We start from the raw sequence: 23,082 nt of genomic DNA on the forward strand, positions 1-23,082 counted from the left end.
CTAACCTGGCTTTATTTCAGAGGCCGGATCATAGAAGCAAAAACATGCACTTTCCCACTCTACAATTAGCTATAATTGCGTTACATCAATCTAACAGGGACTGTTTATTTTTAAATATCATCTACAGGATTCTACTTGATTGGCATACTAACATAAAATAACATGCTTATGTACAAAATACAGGCAAAACTTACATCGAAAACGACATGGTTATCTTTGGGGCCTAGGAGTCTAGTTTGGCACAATTTAATTTCAGTGTAGTTTCCTATACTGTAAGGTTTCTACTTTGTAATCACAAAAAGAAATGAAAGGAAGACCTTTTACCGAGGAACGACTACACAAGCCCTTCTTCGGAATTCCAAGATGCTCTGGGTAACTCAGGTTAAGCTCACCTAAATAACTTAGCACCATACTCAGGCACAGCCGCGTACACAGCTCTGTGATTCCCTGCCAAAAGGCAGCTGTTTCTTATGATGGAAAACACAACAGCTGTTTTCACAGGTGCAGAGCAGCAATCCATGAGAAGCCGGTCCCAGCAGAGAAGAATACAGTGTCTATTTAACATTCGAGGAGGAAGAGGCAGAAAGCGGTGAGCCCCGGTTGAAATCTTCGCGAGAGAAGGGGGAAGCCCTGCTTTCAGGAAAACGGGTCTCCGATGGCTGGTCTGCTTGCCCTGTGAGGATCAGAGCCCAGGATCCAGAGGCTGGGAGGCACGAATTCCGGTCTTGCTTTCACACACGGCGGCATCTCTGGCTGGTCCCAAACAGAATTTCCCATCTGCGAGATACCTTAGCCATCACCCTCATTTCACCAATGAGGAAAGCAACGCCAGAAAACATTACTTTACTCCCGGTCTTTAATGCCTGCACGCTTGTCAATAAAATTAGGCGGCCACCCACGCGCCTCATACCGCTGATGTTCTACTTACAGCAGCGCCCTTAGTAACAGTGGGGTGTGGCCGACATAGTCTGAAACCCCAAATTTCACTGAGAGCCAACGCAACCGTTTCTTACTCAAACTTTTGATGTCGTGACAACCCGGACGGCAAGCCAGAGCTTGCCTGCTCCACCTTGCGTAAAAAGTCAACAAAGTGGGGCACCTGGGCGGCTCAGTCGGTTGAGCATCTGACTTCGGCTCAGGTCACGATCCCACGGTTCATGAGTTTGAGCCCCACATCGGGCTTGCTGCTGTCAGCCTGTCCGCGTACCGCCTGCTTCGGATCCTCTGTCCTCCTCTCTCCACCCTTCCCCGACCTGCGCTCTCCCAAAAATAAATATTAAAAAACAAAAAAACAAAGTCAACAAATTAGAAAAGTCCAAAGCCGAAGGAACTATTCGCCGTCTCAAAAACGTTTGTTTCTTTATTATAATACTAAAGGCTGGCCTTTCATTTTTAGAAAGTCCAGCAGCTCAGCTCTTTCACTGGATAGGAATCAAGCCGTACGCACAAAATAACGGACAAGGGCCCCTGGGACAGTTGTCCCCACTCAGCATACCGCCAGCCCCGATCCCTCCTGGTGCCTGTGAACGTGGACTGACCAAGGAGCTTCGCAGATGCGTGATTGCGCAGGAACAGGGAGACCAGCACCCACGACTGCTCCGGCACCCTGATAACAAACCATGCGGGACAGATCCAAGCAGAAGGGCCTCGAAGGCAATGTGCCCACAAGCCACGCGGTCGGGAAAGCACTTGTGTAGGAAAGAACCCTCATGATCCACTGGCAAAAAAAGCGTTACTATATCCTTGTGCGGCACCTTCTCATAGCAGAGCAAACGGAATCTGCAGTGGCATCTCCCAACTCCCTCTACCCACCCCCCCCAGTCACCCCACACAAGGAGCTGCTGGGGGCGGGGGGACCTGGAGAACAAAGCTGTCATGTTGGGGAGGGGACTGTTTGTGAACCTGCAGGCCACCCCACAGCGGAGCGTCTGCTCTGGGATCACACTAGTGTGCTAAGGACATCATGGCAGAGTAATAATGCTGTTCGTGGAGGCAGCACTGGGCTGGGAGAGACCAGGGAGGGAAGTAGCAGGTCCCCTGGGATTCCAGGGTAATTTAATCAGCAGCGCTTTAGCACGGCTGAAAGCAAGGGCAGAGAAATAATAAAGTCAGCTCCAAGCTCCTGGTAGCTTCTCTGTTCCACCTAAGGGGGAAATGTGACCTGAGGGTAGGGCCTCCACCTAGGCCCTGCTGACATCTGGAGCCAGGTAACCGTGTCACGGGGCCCACCTGTGCGTGGCAGGATGTTTAGCAGCGTCCTGGCCTCCACGCACGAGAGGCACCATCCTCCCCCAGTTGTGACAAAAATGTCTCCAGACCTTGCCAAAGGTCCTTTTGGGGACAGAAGTGCCCCCGCCATTGCTGTCCTAGGTCAACTGGAAAAGTTAGCCCTCACTTAAAAATGCTAAGAAAAAGAAAGAAAAGTTGGGGCACCTGGGTGGCTCAGTTACGCATCTGACTTCGGCTCAGGTCACAATCTAGCGGTTTGTGAGTTCGAGCCCCACATCAAGCTCTGTGCTGACAGCTTCAAGCCTGGAGCCTGCTTCAGATCCTGTGTCTCCCTCTCTCGCTGCCCCTCTCCCATTCGCGCTCTGTCTCTCAAAAATAAACATTAAAAACAAATTTTTTAAATGCTAAGAAAGAAAAGTTGGCCAAGGTCAGGGACAGTTCACTACATTTGAAGAATGGCCAATTAGTACATAGAAGAGTTAATGTCAGTAGCAATTAAATAAATACAAATTAGAACACTGACATCCATCAGCAGAGTTAAATGATAACGTGAGGGTCTTAGGGGCATGGCAAAAAAAAAAAAAAAGACACTCCCACAATTTTTAGGTCACAGTAAAAACTGGTGAAAATAGTTATCAGATGAATATACAAACACGCATTTAAAAGTGCTATTATCAATGCATTGTTTGTAGCAGCCAAAAAACAAATGTTAATAAGCTAAGTGTCCTCAGCAGGGGGTTAATAACATTATTGTAATCCACAAAATTGACACCATGTGGTCATTACAATTATTACAGGCCTATATGTTCACATAGGAGGATGTCCATTACAGGACTGTGTCAAGAGGAAAACGGGCGCCTGCTTCTGCCTGAAAAGTCATGGGAGAAGAGAAAAAAGACTGGGGCTGATCTCTGGGTCATGGGATTTTCGGTGACTATTAATTTCATCTTTACATATTTCTGAGTTATCTGAAGTTCTTCATCGTGAGCATGAGTTCTTTTAAAACTAGTAATAAAAATAATGCCGGGAATTCTGTAATCGCCACCCTTCCACCTGAGGGGCCCACGGCCCCCCGCGTTGTGACTACCTGACACTGTTCCCCTGCTGGGCTGCAGACGGCGGACTTTGTGCTGAGCACTAGGCTTCACTCGCGCGGATACCTCACACGGGTGACCCCACTTTCCAGATGAAGGGCCTGGGACTCGGGAGAGGAGACCACCCAGAGCCCCCCCGTCAGCAAGCAGTCACTAACCACGAGAAGGAGTTCTCTCCCACCAGCGAGGGAGCCGCCAGCACCACAATAAGCAACATCTCGGCACGTGTACAATTTGTCTGCAAATCCCGACGCCAGGAAAAGCCTTGCTGGGGATCCTGCAGGTGGCGCCGCCCGAGCCCACAGTCCTCTGCAGCCACACCAACAGAGGCACTTCCCGGAGGCCCGCAGTCCGCCTTCGGGAGCATATGGACAGCTGACGTCCAGGCTCTAAAACCCCATCCCCCGCTTTCCAAGAGGTGCCGAGCTCCCGCCGCGATGCTATGCCAGCCCCACGTTGCCAGGTCTAGGGCTGCCCTGAGGCCCCGGCCTGGTGGAGGCAACTCACCCCTCCTTCGTACCTGCCTGCCTCGGCACCTGACACACCCTGCTCTTTGTTTCCCTGTTGGGACAGATCTTTGCACTCCAGCAACAAGCAGCGCAATTAAGATTCAGAACTGGGGGAAATGCTTTAAATTGTCCTCTTACCTTTAGCCCCAAACACTCATCATTTAGAAACTTTTTTTTAATTTTTGAATTTTTTTTTAATGTTTATTTATTTTTGGGGGGGGGGAGGGGCAGAGAGAGACAGAATCTGAAGCGGGCTCCAGGCTCTGAGCTGTCAGCACGAAGCCCAATGCGGGGCTCAAACCCACAAGCAGTGAGATCATAACTTGAGCTGAAGTCGGATGCTCAACCGACTGAGCCACCCAGGCACCCCGTAACTTTTTTTTTTAACTAAAGGTATTTTTGTCCCTTCTTTCAGGTTTCCCTAAAATCCCAGCATGTATCATGTGCTTTGCTAAACTCTAGGCATGCAGAACTAAGGTGAGGTCCCTGATTCTAGAAACCCTCAGTCAAGGAAAAACAAACCACAGCGTGCAGAGCAGGGAGAGGTTCTAGGCTGGAAGGCTGGGGAGGCCGAACAATGTCCCAAGTCCTTCAATGACTTCATTATGTAGTCTGCAGTGTTGTGAGTTTCCAAACCAGTGAACTTGACTTAAGTTAAACAAACAAACAAATAAAACATATTCCAGGGCCAAATGAAAATGACCTTCAAATTACTGACCCAATTTGGCTACTGAGACCCCCCTCTCCTCTCTTTTGACCTGGACAACGGAAATCTACACTCTCAAGGGGGGGACCGGTGGGGGGGATGATCATGGTAGAGCTGGCGGTGGAGCTGGTGAGAGGCGAGAGCGGACCTGAAGCCAGAGATGAAGTTCTTGTTCTCGTTCTGTGGTTAAATCTCAGTGGGGACTCTGGGAAGTCGCTTCACTTCTTTTTCCTCATCTGTGGGGTGGGAATACACGCGAGCTTAACTCTCTCACACAGCTGTAGGTACTGTTTGTGAAAGCACTGAAAACACAGAACGTGCTCCTCGGTATTTCAAGCACGAAGTAAAGAGGCGTGGGTTGGTCCTCGGTACACGCTGTTTTCACATTAAGTCTACGTTACCCTGCTCAGAAGTTCAAATAAGCTCCAAGGAGAGACTGACACCAGTGACAACCACGTAAGACAGACTCCCACACCAGACTGAGTCACCAAAAAGAATGAGATGGTAAAACACTCAAACATGCACCTTTCTCTCACAGACGAAGTTTGATTTAGCACTGTGAATACACACAGAATCCAGAAAGTCCAATGCAAATTAAATAGATTTGCTGGGGAAAAAAACATTAAAAACCAATTGCCAGACGGTTCGCCCCCTGAGAAAGCTTATTTAGGGGGACAAACCACTTTGGGAAGATAAATATAAGATGTAACAGGAAGTTAAGGGAAATTTTAACTGCTACATACTGCAGAAACACACTGGAAGGCAAACATGGTCCAAAGAAAAAACCATGCTTGGGGGGAAAAAAAATATATATATACATATATATATATATATATATATACGTACATATACCTATACACATATATATACATACGTGTGTGTATATATATACATATATATATATATATATATACACACACATATATCTCAAAAGCGGATTGTAGAACTAATGCCCTGCTCCAAGGTCAACAACTTGAACAACCAAAAAATGAAAAAAAATACCTTGCCCAAGTGAGGGGCTCCAGGAAAGATCTGTGCGTTAATGTCTCCTGAGGGCAAAGAGCCATACTATTTGAGGGGCAGGATGTCTTTGAGGACCAAAGATCTAAGACCTTGAGCTTGAGAGAATCAGTGTCACATGAGAAATCCTGGGGGGTGCCTCGAGCATGTGGACGCACAGCCGCAGGTCCAGCATTCACGGACTCGTCCCACTGAGGGCAGGAGTAAGTCTCTTACAGAACCTTGACAGAAACCCGGGCTTTCCTCTTCCTTGCAAATCAGAAGGAAAGTGAAGGTCTGAACCTGTTATGTGTCCCGAAGCTGACAGCAATGAGGATGACTCTCACAGCCAGTTGCTAGATGTGTCTCCACGTAGCAATCACCTTGAGACCGGGCTTCCACAACAGGAGAGAGGAGGCCGCGGTGACGTCCTGAGGCTCCCAGCGTGCCACGGCTGGGCGGAGTATAATCATTTCAATGGCGGCATGGGAAACGAGAACAAAATCCTCCAGAACAACAAGCCCGAACTTCTGGTCGTAACAGTGCTCACAGAGAGGTAAACGAGCATATTCAAATACCACTATGAGAAAACCTGAGGGCGCCCGGTGCCCCCTGCTAGGAACATGGTACGGAGCGGGAATGGAATAGTATCTTTTGAGTTATTGGCAATTTTACATGTCAGGATACGGTGTTCAGAGCCCACACCCGAAGATGCTGTGAAAACAAAACCAAAAATAACTACCTTGAGAGATCACGCGCTTTCAGAGGGGCGAAACGCTTCATGTGGGTGAAGGGATGACTTAGCTCATGAAACTCAAGAACACAAGAAAACGACAACAACAACAATTTCCTTGAATATATTCAACTATCAAGGCAAGGCATCCTCCCCTATCAAACATCATCACCTTCCCACTACTCCAAAGAAATGCAATAAATAACTTTACAGTGAAGGGTTCCACGAGTCTACCATGGCAGAGGTGTCCCCGAGTGCCCACGCCTCCACGAGCTCGCCCGTAGTCTGTTCCTGAACGTGACTTGCTGGCGTTTCCAAGCTGCTTTACAGAACAGTTTCACGGGTTAAAGCCCAGTGGAGAGTGAGGCCAAAAGTACAACACAAGAAGTGGTCAAAGCCAAGGTCAAAGCACAAAGACCCTCTTCTTCCAAGCGGACTAGAGAACACTGGAGCGTGGCTTCGGGCCACAAGTTCTTCGGCGGTGCCTGGTCGCCCATGGGTCGTCTTCCGTGCCCGTCACGCAGGGAAGAGCTCAGGAGGGCTCTCTCCGTAGCAATACTTGGCTATGGGGTCCCTATAGGTGTTCTCGTGTTGCACGCTCTGTTGGCAAAAGGGAAGATAAGAGCGCCATGAGAGAGAGCAGAGTTTCACATTTCTCCCTCGCGGAACAGTGGAGATCAGAGCAGGACTGCAGGCAGTCACCCCTGCAGGAGCCTGGACGAGGCCATCTCCAAATGCCACCAAAAGGCTCCAAGGCACTTGTCTGAAACAAAGGTGGAAGCTCAACACAGAATGCCAACGAAGAGCATGAAAATGGGCAGAACATCACTATGTGACTGTTTCTTTTTACGTCAACAGTGAGGGGTTTTTTTTTTGCTGTTTTGGTTTTTTTCTTTTTAAACAGCCTAGCTATGACCTGGGCAATTCAAGGCAATCATTTTTTTTGCAAATGATTTTAAGTTAGATTAAGATCCAGTGGGTGCTTTGCTCCTGACTTCTGTGCTTCAAAGAAATGCAGTTCCTGGTCCTGAGCCCTGCAGAGACGAAGGAGATACCACCTCACGTGGCTCTCATGAAGGTTTATGTACCTCGAGGTCTGGCACATGAGCCCAGCCCCACAATACCACATAAGCCTCATCTGGCTAAGCAAACGGAGAGTGTGACTTAACAGACCATCATCCCCGATGGCTAATTTTCCAGCAATTTGTTTTCATACAAGCAACTTGAGTTGTTGGCTAGTCTGGAGTTCACTAGTTAGCCCAAGACCAATGTTTAGCAGCTGAATTGTAAGTATTAATCCAATTTATAGACATGCAGCAAATCTCTTTTTTGGGATACTGCAATCAACCGGCAACCAGGATCTCTCTCTTTGCAATAAAAAGATAGTTAGAAAAGTTAGCATCTTCCCTTAAGACTGGAAATAGCGTCTGGGTTTTATCGGTTAAGGAAAGAAAATATTCTGCCTTTTCTACCACTTCTCAGAATGAGAGAGAATCTGAATCAAAATGAGTCATGTGTTCAGCCTTCCTCCACATTTCCTTCAAAGCCCATTCAAGTGGAAAGCTCTTCCAGCAAAACAAGACCATCAGGAATTTCTTCATGTTTTCCAATGCTCATTATAATCCCTGAAATATTTACCCGGTGATTCTGAGTGCTCTGAGAGCAGACCAGAGACGGACAAAGTGGCATAAAATCAAAAGGCGGTCTACAGAAATCTGCCAAGGGTACGAGAGTCGCAGAGAATGACAAGTCTATCTCAGACGAAGCCAGCAGTCTTGGAGACGCCAAGGACACAAACCAGAAGAAGCGTGCTTGCACAATACACGTCTGCTGATCTTACGACCCGAGCCCCGACAACACCCGACCACACAAGCTGACAGCCAAGGCTGCAGAGCGATGCAAAGGCACAGACGTGCAGACACTTGCCGCGGCAGGTGCAGTGCCGAGTGGCCAAAGAGCAAAGCATCTACTGACAGCATGCTAGTGAGTACCGAGAGCTCGACAACCCGCACATTGATTCGTGTATTTTTAAGTGCCCACCTGCCCTGCCCCCTCAAATCCTAAAATAAACCACAACTCTGTCCCAGAACAAATTACTACTTCCTCTGAACAAGTGGTTGCCGGAAAGCCTCAGTCACATTTCAGTCAAAGACGCGGGGAGAGAACTGCTCTCAGGAACCGGACTGCGAGGACTCCACCCAGGCTTAAAAATAATTTTAAGCTCCCACTTGAAGTGCAGACATGCCAATCAGATAGGGGAGATGCGAGCTGATTAGACCTTGATTTAATATAAGTATTTTACTTCCCTAATGTGTGCAACCTCCTGTTGACATTCTAAATACTATCACTGCACCAAACAAAGCTCGACGCCGCTTCGCCTAAATCTCTTCTCCATTGTTACTCTGCCAAGAGGCCTCCGCTGCGTATTCTCGAGTTTTCTTCTAAACCCTGACTCCCACTCGCCCATCCCCCAGCTAGAGGCATCAGAGCTTCTGACCTGGGATGAGGTTCTGCACTTGGCCAAACACAATTCAAAGTGATCTTCGACGGCCATGAAGAGGTTCTGGAATGCCACAGCTGCCCGGTTGAGGAAGCGCTCCAGGAGAAGTTGCTATGGAAACAAAAGTTAGTACCTGTAATAAATTCCAGACTCAGCAGTACAAGGTAACCTTGGATATTTCTCCTGAACTAAGAGACTGCTGATATGGAAGGGGGGTGGGGAGGGAGACAGCAAGCTCAAACGCACACGCGCCCTATACCCTATGCGTCAGGTATCTGATGAGCAATACAGCAGCCCATCCTGCAAAACTAACTGGGAACCTCCTTTCACTGTCAACCTTTCTTCACAGCAGCAATTTCTGACATGTCAAAGTTCCCTCCTCAGTGCTTTTTTGTTTTTTTAATGTTTATTTATTTTGAGAGCGAGCCCACAAGGGCGGGGCAGAGAGAGAGAGAGAGAGAGAGAGAGAGAGAGAGAGAGAGAGAGAGAGAAAGAGACATCCCAAGCAGGCTCCGCACTGTCAGCACGGAGCCCAATGCGGGGCTCCATCCCACAAACCGCGAGATGACGACTTGAGCTGAAATCAAGAGTCGGATGCTTAACCGACTGAGATCCCCAGGTGCCCCTCTCAGTTCTACCTTCAGAACAGCTTCACGTGGAGACGTCAGTGCTCATCATGAAGTCTCATCCTAAACAGAGAGAGGAGGGGACGTGGAGGGGAGCGGCTCCGCGTACCTTGCTGGGCTGCAGGCAGCAGGACACGCAGTACTCGTAAGCGCTGCAGCAGCCGTTGGGCAGGCAGCCGTCACATCGGTACTGCTTCGTGCCGGGGACGTTGACGTTACAGCAGCCGTTCACCAGCAAATCCTTCCTTTCACAAATGTATCCTGGAAGTCAGAGACTCACCTGAGTATAAAGCCGGCGGTTCTCGCACCTCGCTACCGGGGTGACCACAATGAGGGTACTGCGCGCAGAGAACGCAGAGACAGAACGTGGAGTCTGGAGCGTCCCAGGCACCAAAGGGCCAGGAGTCAGACACAAGGGGACCAGAGCTTTCTACGTGCGGCGTTTACAGGCAGCATGGACTCCCACGTTGTAACCAGGCTATACATTCTAACCCACCTAAAGCGACCTTTCGGTCTGCTGTCATGTGTTTGATTTAATCACCACATCAAGTCACACCTAACCAACGTAAGCTACTCTCTCACCTGTGATTGAAGAAAAATGGCATTGTTTTTAGAAAAGGAAAAAAAAAAGAAAATAGAAAAAAAACCAAGGCATTCATTCCTGAAAGTCAGAGCCGTCTGGATTAAAAAACCAACCAACCAACCCTCCCCCTTTACAAATATATTTTAAATGCCTGGCATTTATTTACTTAGTAGTTTGGAAGATTTTTTTAAAACATAGTCCTACCTAATCTTCATAAATTGATTCAGGCTGTTTGTAAGTATACAGGCCTGGGACTCAACTAGCCCTCAGCGTTAGGGAATACAAGTTCTCTACCACCCAAGGGAGAAAAATCCTAATTCCCTCCACTCCTCATAAATCCCATCATCTGTACATGCTCCCTCCACCCCAATCAAACCCATCCTCAACTTGAAGGAAAGAATCTCCTTACAAAAACCAATTTATTGTTCAGAGCTGCTAAACAGACATTTCTCTACAACCTGCTGGGAGTGGGACAGAAAAATGTAAGAATAAGTGCACGAGGGACACATGGCCCTTGGGAAACTCCCAGGTGTGTGCAACCAGCCCACAGGTCTCCACCCGGGCCCACAGGTGCCCACAGGTGTGGAGCGGCTGTCGCTAGCGTCATTCCATTCCAAATGCCCCAGCTTCTTAATCCTCAGACAATGAGACTCGGTGAAGCACAAGGTCGTTTTCTGAAACTACTCTGGAAAACACAGTCTGCGCGGGAGCAGGAGGCACCAGTAACTTAACAATGGAAGAGACTCAGAGGACCTGCACTTAACACCTGGAAAACTGGAGCCTGGAAAGAACCAGACCCCAGTTACCTGAGAACTAGGAACTTTGCGTTGCTGTTTCTGACTATGCCATTCTGTCTTCCATGTTGAAAGAAGACTTGAACGCCATAGGAAATGTTTCTGGGATTCCCAACTATTCTTACTCATTTTCTCCACTGGGATTATAAACAAACAAAAGTCCAAACAGGCCAGCGTGTTTCTCAAAATTCTGCCCCAAATAACTACCCTCCAACCTTATTACCTCTGTGTCAGGAAGACGTAAAATAGAATGTAACCTAAACTCCACTTGTGAAAACTATCTTTCTGCCCTTTTCTCTCTCCCGTACTGTGTCCGCACCACTGCGTGCCTTTTGCGCCCCAGTGCTAGCTGCAGGTAGTTAGCCTTGAAACCACAGGTCCTCCTGACGGCTGGTAAAATAAAGCTAATCAAGATTTCTCCTTTTGCATCGTAAATCTATTCATGCAAATGTTGTTTCCAACAAAGAGTCCAGTAAGATCACAACCTCAGAGTGTGTTGCTATTGACTGAGAAATTAACTCCTAACCCTGGAAAAGCTTGCCATTCTAATTGGTTGTCTTATTTAATAACTGTTACCCTGGAAATATTTGCGGTGGCACCTGCTTGCTGAAAGACATAAATTCCTCCAAGTTTTCTTTGTACTGTTTATTGCTTCTCACGGTCGTAAAGGTACAATAAAAACTATGGCTCCTGGATTTTTATTGATTGATTCTTGGAACTTTTTACTTTAAGAAATCTGAGAGTCTTTGTCTCCCATGAATTAATCAGAGGGAAATTATTCGTTTGTTCGCTACAACAAAAAACGGCTGTCACTCGCAACCTAATGTTAACCAGGAGACCCAGGGGGTTAAGACTTCATGTTTTCTCACTGGGTGTCATACGAACAAAACAGTCTCCAAGCAAAAAAGGACTGGACTCTAAGTTCAGTCCTGGCCCGGGGTCCGCCCACTGACTGGCTCTATCACCTTACGGAAGTAAATTGCCTTTGCCAAATTTTAAGAAACAAAACAGAACACAAAAAGAAGCTATCTGCGGTATTATTTGCCTTCTCAATGTGATCTTAGAGGTGGAGGCTGACACTGGCCATCACTGCTGGAGCATGAGGGCATTTTTGTGCAAAACTGTCCAGCTCTTCCACCGTAGGTGGGTGGTTTGCCTCTGATCCCTTCCTTCAATTCCAAATAACCTCATCTGGTCTGATACCTTTGAGATCTTTCGTCAAGGTTTTATTTATTTTCTATTTTGCTGGGAACGCAAACTCTTTTGAAGAAACAATAAATGCACGGCCATTGTCATGTTAAAGACTGCGCATCTGCATTTTGGTCGGTCAGTGTGTACAGAGGAGTTTTCTAATTCAAGGTCGCCTGGGTCAATTTCGCTACTGCCAGAGTCACAACCCACTTGTGCTCAGGTTCTCTGAAATAAGACCACAAGTTACTCTTGCAAACAAACCAACCGCATAATCTCCAAACCACCAACTGAAAAGAGAAAACTCTGTAGAACTAGCAGGGAACTCTGAAAAGCTGTTTGTGGATAGTTGACATTAAGGAAAAGTGTTACTTTTTTGATGTAATCGTGGTATCCTGATCATGGTTTACAAAAGAGTCCTTGCCCTGGTAGGCAAGTTCCTTAGCCCCTTGGTGTCTGTGTCTTCACCTATTAAGTAACAAGAACAATGCTCACACCTCATAGGACTGCTGCAAAAATCAGAAGAGATATTCAAAGAGAGGTTTTAGCCCAGTGCCCGACATGCAGTTAAGAGCTCACTTAATGCAGGTTGCACATTCATGAGAGACCCTCTTTGGGAAGACTGGGCCAGCCTTCGTGTAGTGAGCCCTCGAGCAGTGGTCTAATCCAACTACCTCAACAGCACAGGAATCGCCTTTCTTATAGACTAAAAGGAGGCAAGAACACTGTGGGAGGAAACCCCAGACAGACAGGCAGCCATTTTCACTGTAAGAGTAACACATTTGGAATATGTTTATAATTCACGTAAGATCACCCAGTTAGTCAATGAGCACATTTCCGAAGTGCCAGAACCATGGGGATAGTATGTAGGTCACCAAGGAGGAATGCTGGTTACCCTGTAGAGTTCACCATTCAGAGAAGAGAACACTGGCAAGATCTGAATATCATGGGGCCAGGACGAGACCGGCAGGAAGCAGCCTAGGGACTGGTGCAGGGTCCAATGCTTCAGAGACAGAATTATCAGGACCAAACTTCTCTGACAGTGAGGGGGATTATGAATGATGAGTAAGGTATGAGACACAGAGATGTGAGAAATGCTGGAAATGAGCAGGAAGGGACAAGGCTCTGTATAAAGCCCAAGCGATGGACTCCCACTGGAATCCATCGCTGGCTGCAGAGAGGACGGGAGCCAGCCCTACCTAGCTCGTCCGTGATGAGATGCTTCCCTTGAATGGAGTTCCGGCACTGGTTGCCAGGCCGACTGCTGTTGCCCAGGTGAAACTGCACTTTCCACGGAATGGGCTGGTCGTGGTCTTGAACCTGGAGGAGATTCCGATCTCTCACTGCCCTCTCCTCCTACAGAGACGACAAACAGAAAGGTTAAGGTACCGTTTCTTGCATTTCTGCCAATTTTTCATACAAACTACAATAACAAGACAGAAACAATATAAAAAAGCTTGCCCAACAGGAATCGTCACCCCCACCCCCATATGAGCAAAGTCTGAGCCAAAGTCATAATATAAAAAGCAAAATAAACCTGTAGGAAAAGTAGTAAAATAAGGCTATGCTTCAAAACTGGCATAATTACGTTAACGGCCCCTGGATTACATGCACATTGTAAACATGTATGAAAGTGTTAATTCCATGCAAAACTTTGGAGGGAAAAAGTCTTAAACCTTAAATGATTTGCCATCGATAAAATAATTTATTTTTATATCAAAACAAACACATTGTGGAATAAAAGGTAAAATGTGAATACACTTTTAAAATAGAAGAGGAGACTTCACAAAATTTTGCAATGGTCATTTCAGACAATACCTGGACTCATCTGGAGCACAAGGTCACTTCCATTACGAGTACTTCAGTGGTAAACTCAGGGGATACTGAATTGGGAGGTTGGTTTTAGGGGCAAGAAGAAGCATGTCAACTCGCAAATTTCTCCTATGAAAAAACAGTGAGTATGCAACCCTTACAACTACCTTTCTTTACATAAGACATCCTTGCCAGCCAGCCCTTTACCTACATGTGCAAAGGGACTTGCTGCTCTACAGCCAAGCCCCTGCACCTTCTCTCCTAGCCTCCAAGCTGCAGCCGAGCTTTCAAAACTGCTTTTCCTATACTATTACAGAAACTAAGGGGAAGGCACCTGAGTACCAGAAGACAAGCCAAGCATGAGATAGCCATCTTCTGAATCCTTTAACCTGCTGTTGGAAAACAAAACAATTATATAAGACTCTCTCCCAAAGGCTTTTTATACACTTTAAACATTCTACCTTTTTAATAGAATTCTGTGGCTTTTACCATTAATGATCTATCATGTGTCACCAGCAAAAGGGACTAACCTTGAGAGTTTGATGGCAAATGATATATACTTTAAAACAATGGAACAGATCTTTATAGTTACTGAGATTTCTTTAGGAAAGCAATCTGGAAAAAGCTATTAATATTTAAAATAAACACATCCACAGGGGCACCTTGGTGGCTCAGTCGATTAAGTGTCTAACTTCAGCTCAGATCATGGTCTCACAGCTTGTGAGTTCCAGCCCCACGTTGGGCTCTATGCTGACAGCTCAGAGCCTGGAGCCTGTTTCGGAGTCTGTGTCTCCCTCTCTCTCTCTCTCTGCCCCTCCCCTGTTCACACTCTGTCTCTCTCTCTCTCTCTCTCTCTCTCTCAAAAAATAAACATTATAAAAATTTTTCAATTAAAAAAAATAATACACATCCACACACTCTCCTTTGGCACAGCAAGCACATTTAAAAAAATTTTTTTTAACGTTTATTTATTTTTGAGACAGAGAGACAGAGCATGAATGGGGGAGGGTCAGAGAGAGAGAGGGAGACACAGAATCTGAAACAGGCTCCAGGCTCTGAGCTGTCAGCACAGAGCCCGACGCGAGGCTCGAACTCACAGACCGTGAGATCATGGCCTGAGCTGAAGCCGGACACCTGACTGACTGGGCCACCCAGGCGCCCCATAAACACATTTTTGAGCTTCTCCTATAGAAAGTACCACCGTGTAAGGATGCACCAGGATGTTTACTACAGCACCGTTTACATGGTAGGAAAAACCTAGAAACCCAACAGAGAAATGACTGAAAAACACAGGCATAGCTATGGCCACTATAAACAACCCAGATGTGAATGATATATATTTATCTAGAGTAAGTTCTTAAATCTGAACTTGCACATTAAATTATACAGGGTCTTTAAAACAGATTCTGATTCCTGAGCCCAACTTCAGACTGAGTAAAAATCTCTGTGAATGGGACCTAGGAATCAGTATTGTTAAACCACCCAGCTGATTTTAATACAGAGACCACTGTGTGTAGACCACTGGATGCCCACAATATATTATTAAGTGATACCAGCAAGTTACAAAAGAACATGCATATTATCACACACTATAACAATTATAACAACATACACATACAAGTTTGTAAGAGCTGAGATAACAGTATGGAAAGATATGCTACAGATGTGGAAGGGACAGAGGTGATTGTTAACACCTTTGGTCATCTTTGGGATATCTTCACTTTAAAATAAAATGATAGAAGCGTAATTACCATTAATATGAGAAGACACTGAGGGATCTACACGAACTCTGTATTATCCTTGAAACTTTTCTCTATATCTGTAATTGCCCCAAAATAAAAATTTTACTTTAAAAAAGCATGATTACCAACATTAAAGACAAAAACTGCCCACAATCCCACTGCTTAAACAAAGCTGTATCAATATGTATACATTGACTTCTAGCCTGTGACCCTGGCGTTTATACTACAAAGTAGGAGGCTTTGCATTCAACTCTTCTTGACACTAACTGGATGGTAAGCCATCCAAGTACCTACATTATCTTGACAAGAACATCTTCAAGGCTGTATAATAACCTATCATTTTCCCATGCCATAATTTAGTAAACACATCTTCTACAGAATAACACCTTTGTTATCAGAGGTAGCACTGCAATAAAGTTTGTTTATTCTCTTCAATAACTTGTAGTAATGATTATCAAAACCAGTTAATGCTATATGTGCCAAATAACTTCCCCAAAGCTATATATACCATTTGTAACATCACCAGCATTTACATAACAGTGTTTGCAATTTTACCACCACTGCACCAGTACTGGGTTTTGTTCTTTAATTTACTAAGTGTACAACAGTCACACTTAGTGGCTTTAATTTCTATTCTGCCTCTCCCGTTTGTTTCATTTATAGGCAAAAACTGGCACTGGCAGGAACAGGATGGGTTATATATAAACAACATCTATACTCCTTGGTTGGTGCAAGAAGAGGGGCTAAGTGCAGAAGCCTTGGGAATATGGGGCAAATTACTTAGCTACATACAGTTTAACTACCTGGACATTTATATTCCTCTGCTCTGCTGGGACCCTATCAGTTAACTGCATAGTCAAGCTATGTCCAATCGAAACTGAGCTTCGAATGCTGCCCTAGATAAATTAATAGCCATTTAGACTAGTAAGCAGCTGGTCAAAGTACACTGGATCTCACAACAAGATTAAAAGTACTCCTAACATTACTCTCAAACTATCTTGTTAGTCTTCCCGAAAGAAAACAAGTCTTCACAGCCAAGTGCATCCCAGAAGGACCTCTTCCACATAACTACACTCCTGGTAAACAGGAAGGCAATTCTTCCAGCACTTGAACTTGTTTTCAAACATGAATATTTAAGACCTTGCCAAAAAGACTGGGTAAGAGTTGTACGATCAAAAAAAAAAAGGGGGGGGGCTGTACAAGAGATAGTGTAATACACGGTGACTTATGTAATGAATTAACACATTCATTTTTCTGAGGGTCCAGTCTCACCAAGCATGGGGGGGGGGGGCACTGAAGGGATCCCTTCCATGGTTTTAAGCCCCTACCAAACTGATCTACCCTACTAGGTTGTCTCAATTCTAGGCCTGTATATATACACACGTGCATGCACCTGTGTGTGTGTGTGTGTGTGTGTGTGTGTGTGTGTGTGTTCCCCCGCAAAGGTAACAAGTCCTTACAATGCATTAAGGATATACAGACAAAGGCAGTCAGGCTCTCTACTCTCAAGGAGTCCCCAGAGCAGTCGATAAAGAAGCATGCACAGAAATCAGTGCAATTAACCACAATGGATGTCCACACAAGGGTACGCTGGGGTACAAAGAAAAGAGCAGGAACAAAAAGGAGCAAAGCAAAATAACATCTGAACTTTCTCCATAAATTATAAGGAGTTACTGTAATGCTTTTATTACTAACATGTTACTTAGCCTGACTTAAAAAGGAGTACTTCAATAACTGTTCTATTTTTCAGAGGTTATCATAATGGTCAAATGAGATCAACGTCCCATGGCTGATGAAATTACAGGTCACTATTTTCCTCCTCTACCCTGGGCAGTACTTGACAAACTTTCTGAAAAATATTTATATCTTGATAATCAGTGAACAACAAAACAAAAACAGATTAGCAGCTCTTAGGATGTATGACACTTCAGAAGTATCGAACTTACACTCTTAGTCTACCGCAACTTACATACTTAATTACGTTAAAGCTAAAGATGTTAACATATTTTCAAAGAGTTATGCACACAGCCCGGGACTTTCAGGAACTGGTCTACTGGAACATTAGGAGAACATTTATTTACATAAGAGGACCTCTAAGGATCCTTCCGTCTCAGCTCAAATGCCCCACAGGGTTAGGCCCACCTTGTTGCTCTACCACAACATCTTGTTTTTTTTCTCTTCGTATCATAAGCCTGCAACATTTCTGGTCATTTGCCATTTCTGCTCCCTTATTCCCTGGCAGAATACAGGCTCTCGGAGAATAAGACCTTGCCTGCTTTGTGCCTTACCACCCCGCCCTCCATCTTCATCACCTAGCCGACAGCACCTAGAGCACAGCTGGGGTTCACTGAACATTTGTTAAACACACCCAAGTCACTCGGCACCCAATCCTCTCCCCCAATGGCATTCCCACCATTGTCACTAATTTCTCCTGAGCTCCCATCTCTATCGCTACAATTTAAACTATCCCCCAAAGCATTAATTAACGTGAAAACCACAGAAAAGAGGAATTCAAAGCAATAGAGGATAATCAGCTATTCTCTAGGCAAAACAGCAGCTGCATTTGCTCCACGAGTTCAGGATCTCACTCGAGGCAGAGCTTGGGACCATACTGAGCTTTACAATTTTTCGTGGCCTCTTCTCAATTCAGTCCCAACACACACGCCCCCGACCCATATATTCTATACCGCATCTCCGTTCCACAACTGATGAACCTGAGGCCAGGCAAAACGAAGCACACTCGCCTCGTGTCGCACAGGAGTGCCAGCGACCAGAACTGCAGGGAGCAGAGAGCAAGAGAAGCAAACTCAAGTGCATATAGGACGGCATCAGCCAGAATGGGCTCCAAGGTGGGTCCCGAAAACCCTTTATATTCTTTACACGGAGAATCTCGATATGGTGGTTCATGAGGATCATGGCTATTGATATTTATCATATCGGAAATTAAAAAAATAAATTCTTAAATTACTTTAAATTATCTATTCATTTAAAAATAACAATGAACCTATTACATGTCAACAGGTTTTTGTTTGTTTTTGGTCTATGAAAAAAATCTTCAAAACAAAAAAGAAATTTGGTGAGAAGATGCTTTTACGTTTCTGCAAACCCTTTTAACGTCTGGCAGAATGGAAGACACCTGGGTTCTCACATCACCCTCTGCAGTCAATCTGTTGCAATATGTTGTTTGGGTTGAAGCATATGAAGAAAATACACCTCCCGCAGATGTGTCTTTGGAAATGGGAGGGATAGTTTAATGGTGTTGTCAAATAATTACAGATAATCTTCTTTAGTACTACGTCAAAACTTGACAGGTGTAGTTTCTTTTTTTTTGTGGTGGGGGGAGGGGAAGTGTGGTTTCTTAAAAGGTCATTGCAAATGATGCAGCCACTTTGGAAAACAGTCTGGCAGTTCCTCAAAAAGTTAAGGATGGAGTTACCGTGTGGCCCATCAAGTCCACTCCGAGGACCATACCTAAGAGAACTGAAAACATATTTCCAAATAAAGACGGATATCTAAACTGTGAATAATGTTCTGTTGTCTTTGGAACAGAATATTATTCACACATAAAAATGAAGTACTAATGTATACTACAACATGGATAAACCTTAAAGTCACTGGCTTCGAACTGAAAGAAGCCAGACATAGAAAATTACACGTTGTATGATTCCATCTACATGACACGTCCAGAACAGCAAATCTGTAGAGATAGAAAGCTGACTAGCGGTTGCCAGGAGTTGATGGGCAGGGATAGAGAGAGGCGACCGTGAAAGTGTTTCTTCGTGTTCGAGAGGCTGCGGGGGGGGGTTGTAGGGAAAATCGCAGAGCAGACGGCATCTGAGTCAAGACATGAAAAATTAGTTCGAGAAGGAAGGAAAAGTCATCCCAATTAAAAAGACGCACGACTCACTCGTTTGTTCAACCCATATCTGAGTGCCCGTTAAGTGCCTGGCAATATTCTCAGGGGTGAGATTCTATGAGCAACACAGACAAGGGCCCTGTTCTCAAGAAAATTACCTTCTAGAAGGAAGAGAGAGGGAAGACAGATAAGTAAATGAACAAGAAATGTCCAGTTAGTGATTCCTACTACAAAGAAAATAAAGCAAAATCTATGGGCAAGGAACCTTAATTTAAATTGTGTCACCTGGTGTGGCCTGAGACAGCAACAGTCTGGCCTGAAGTGCTTAAGTGACAAAAAAAAAAAAAAAAAAAAAAAAAAAAAAAACAAACAACTCACCATGCAGTGACCCTGGAATGGAGTCTAGAGTTTTATCTGAGTGCAACAGAAATTCAAAGGAGGATTATACCCAGGGGAGTGCTGTGATTTCCCCCCCCCCCCCCCCTAGATTATCAACCCTGTCACTGCTGGGTAGAGAAACACACTGCCAGACAAGAAAGGAAGCAGATACCTGCTGGTGAGCTACTGCAGAAGTCCAGATAAGAGACGAAGGTAGTCCCACCTAGGGTGACAGCAGTGACAATCATGAGAAAGGAACAGAATCAGGATACACTGTGGAGGTAGACACAGTATTTTAGATGTGGGGAGTGAGGAAAAAAAGGAAGTATTTGTGGCTTGACTACCTGGTGAAGAGTAATGCCACTAATTGAGCCTGGGAAGACTGGAGAGGAAGTGTCGGTGGTGGAGAATCAAAAGTTCTGTTCTGGCCAAGGATGAGAAGCCTACGACATATTCAAGAAGACGTCAAGTAGGCAGGTGCATAGAAGAACTGAGGGTTTCTGTATAGGTCTAGGCTAAAGTTATAAATTGGGATATCAAGAGCATACAACTGGTATTTAAGCACTGGGTCAGAGAGAAAGGCAGAGATCTGAGTCCAAGATTACTATAACACTCAGTGGTCCACCAGACAGAGAAGGAACAACATGTGACCACAAGAAAATATCTGTGAGGCTGCAGAAAACACAAGTCCCTGAAGCACTTAGTTCATGCATGTCACCAACACATCCCAGTCAATATAAGAGGCTCACAACCCTCAGCCCCTCTGTTTGCCTAAGGTAAGAGGTGGGGTACCGTTCTCTAATCTTCACTTTACTCAGCTCTCCCACCAATCCCATTTAACTAGGGTGACCACACAGTTCATTTATTTGCTATTCATTAATATATTTTATTTACGAACATGACCCTTGGGAGTCAAAAAAGGAGCTTTTATTAATAACTACATCAGAGCAACAGCATAAACCGGATCGTCCCTGATTACGCTGTGAGGTATGCGCACCCCTTCTAAAAACCCAAACGCTCAAACCGGACGTCCGAACAAACTTTCAATTGCTTTGGCCGCATTTCTCACCAAAGCATCCTGCCTTTTCTCCCAGAAATTCTCACATGGGAAGAAAAACTAACGGGATGGGGAGGTAAAAAGAAAATTCCATCCAACCGAGTTATGCACAGAAGGTTACCTCGTGGGTCCTGCTGGGTCTCCCGGATGAACTGCTGAGCCCTCAAAGTAAAGGCAGGCGAGGCACGCAAGCTCTGGTCTCGCAATTCGGCTTCTTACCACCCCCGCCTCTCTGAGCCTCAGTTTCCCCCGCTGCAATCTGGAGACACCCATCCCCCAGGACTGCCAGGAGAATGAAACAAGAAATGCACGCCCCCTCTAAGCCCTGGACCCCGCAGGCAGAAGGCACGCTGATGGCAGTAAGGGTAATAACCACAGCTAAGGGCCGACACACCTGGGTTCGAGTCCCACCTGTACCCCTAGCCTAGCAGCTCCTTTTCTCCCGGGCACCAACGAAATGGGCAGGTCCCTTCGTCCATCCTCAGTCCCAGCGCACCAGACTCTCGGACACACTGGCAGCGCGGCTGCACAGGGGGTTCCCCCCAAGCCGGGGGAAACCAGGCGGCCGGGAGAGCAAAGGTGGGAGGGCGGCGGGCAGCCACTGACCTGCTTGAAGGTGCTGCTGAGGAAGTAGACGAGCGAGAGCCCGAAGACCAGGGCGAGCACCCACCTCTTCCGGAGGAGCCGGCGCCACACCATAGCCGGGAGGTTCACCATGCCGGCGCGGACGCGGGGCGCGGCGGCCGGGGCGCACAGCGGGGAAGGCCCGGGGCCCGGGCGGCATGGCCCCTATACGGCCGGCGGACACATTAACCGAGGCGGACGCCGGCCCCTCGGCGTTCGGTGCAGCCAGCTCCCGGCAGCCACCCCGCGTCGCCCCACGTGACCCCTCCCCACGCCCCGCCTCCGCTCCGCTCGGAGGGGCCGGGCAGCCTCGCTCGGCTCCTCGCTATTGGTCCCTGAGGAGCGACGGGCTCCTATTGGCTGAATCCCGAAAAGGGGGCGGGCAACCGCGTGCGCACAGCAAGGGGAGCCGCGCCGCGCCGCGGTCTTAGCGCCTGGCTAAGGCTACCTGACAGAGAACCCAACAAGGGGCCGGAAGCACTCGGAAGTCACGTGCTACCCGGGCCGCGCGCGTGATTGGCTTGGGAGGACGTGAATGATGCCGCTGTGATTGCCGAATTGTCTGGGCAGGTAAAAAGAACGCGGTTTTTTTCTCCGGGGATGGTTCGTATAGCCTCCTGCCCTTGCAGTCCTAGGGCGTTTTGTGCTGAACGTTGGTTGCAGAAATGAGAGACGCTAGCGGCTTTTTTCCCAAAGTGCACCTGCCTCTTGCCAGCGCATGTAACGCAGGAGATGCTCTCGCGTGCATTTCGGTGCATGTAACGGCCCCGGGGGCGCAACTGAAAACGAAGCATATATTGAAAAATCTCAGGGTAATTCTTCATGGGGATGTAGAACAATGAATGGAACAGAAGGTTAAGAGACGTTTCATTCAATCATTCAGATGCATCCCACGTGCAGAATTTTGTTCTGGAATTCGGTATAGGAATAATTACGTGTGGCCTGCTTCCAACAGAGAACCTGAAGCCCCTCAAAACTGAGCGAGCATCTCAAAGTAGACTCTTGCACATGTGATTTTGGAAGCTGTGTCAAATTCGTGGATGGAAACTTTGGGAGCTGTATTTTTTCCCCCAAGGATTTGCAAGTGATGGGGGGGGGGGGCGTCTTTGGGAGGGGGCGTTAAGGTGACATTGCAAGTTCTTGAAAAATATTTACATAATGAACATTCCTTCATATGTGCAGATGGTGATACTGACCCACTTCTTAGCTGAGTTTTCAAAAGAGAAGAGAGGCTTAGCCACTGAATTGTCTCCCTAATCAGCTGCCCTAGTAACACCAATGCTGCCCCCTGAAGAAGGTGGTCATGATTAAGAAATCATGCAAAACCAATAATGATGTACTCAACCTACTATCTTTGATCCTGATGAAAAAAAAGTGTATATATATATATATTTTTTTTTTTTGAGGCTAAACCTATTCATGGAAAGTCTATGGCTTTTATTTCTCTAGGGAGGGAAAAGGGGGTGTACAAAAAAAGTAACTGAGACCCATAGATAAATGTTGAATAAATATTCGAATATTTGTTGAGTCAACTCTGTGCTAGGCAGTGTTCCGGATGCTGAGGTACAGGCGTGAACCAGACATAGGGTGCCTGCTTTTGTGGAATTTACATTCTAATGGAGGACAGATGATAAATAGGCAGACATGTAAGT

General features: G+C 46.2%; 2 protein-coding genes and 1 long non-coding RNA gene across 6 annotated transcripts in view; 1 reads left to right on the forward strand and 2 right to left on the reverse strand.

Annotated features, from left to right (window-relative positions):
• The window catches only part of SPRING1 (SREBF pathway regulator in golgi 1), a 120,922-nt gene extending 99,214 nt beyond the window's left edge, over window positions 1–21,708 (reverse strand). Inside the window, exons 1-5 of one of the 4 annotated variants that reach the window (XM_043557693.1) lie at window positions 21,413–21,708; window positions 13,161–13,317; window positions 9,506–9,657; window positions 8,768–8,881; window positions 6,380–6,870 (exon numbers count right to left, since the gene is read on the reverse strand). In XM_043557693.1, the coding sequence (XP_043413628.1) occupies window positions 6,787–6,870; window positions 8,768–8,881; window positions 9,506–9,657; window positions 13,161–13,317; window positions 21,413–21,523 (618 nt within the window). In that variant the 5' untranslated portion in view covers window positions 21,524–21,708 and the 3' untranslated portion in view covers window positions 6,380–6,786. Of the gene's footprint in view, window positions 1–6,379; window positions 6,871–8,767; window positions 8,882–9,505; window positions 9,658–13,160; window positions 13,318–21,412 lie in introns of those variants that run through there. The other 3 variants (XM_043557692.1, XM_043557695.1, XM_043557696.1) reach the window with 3 other exon arrangements.
• Window positions 17,552–21,403, reverse strand: LOC122470266. Its single transcript, XR_006293876.1, has 3 exons — window positions 20,094–21,403; window positions 19,922–19,972; window positions 17,552–19,349 (listed from the first exon to the last, which is right to left on the reverse strand). It is a non-coding gene; the product is annotated as an uncharacterized LOC122470266 (long non-coding RNA).
• A 120-nt stretch (window positions 21,709–21,828) lies between the features above and the next one.
• RNFT2 (ring finger protein, transmembrane 2) overlaps window positions 21,829–23,082 on the forward strand; it is a 70,551-nt gene continuing 69,297 nt past the window's right edge. The window contains exon 1 of the mRNA XM_043557697.1: window positions 21,829–22,000. The gene's annotated coding sequence lies outside the window, so the exon portion shown is untranslated. The remainder of the gene's footprint in view (window positions 22,001–23,082) is intronic.

The sequence above is a fragment of the Prionailurus bengalensis genome, chromosome D3 (genome assembly GCF_016509475.1).
Source record: "Prionailurus bengalensis isolate Pbe53 chromosome D3, Fcat_Pben_1.1_paternal_pri, whole genome shotgun sequence".
NCBI lineage: Eukaryota > Metazoa > Chordata > Mammalia > Carnivora > Felidae > Prionailurus > Prionailurus bengalensis.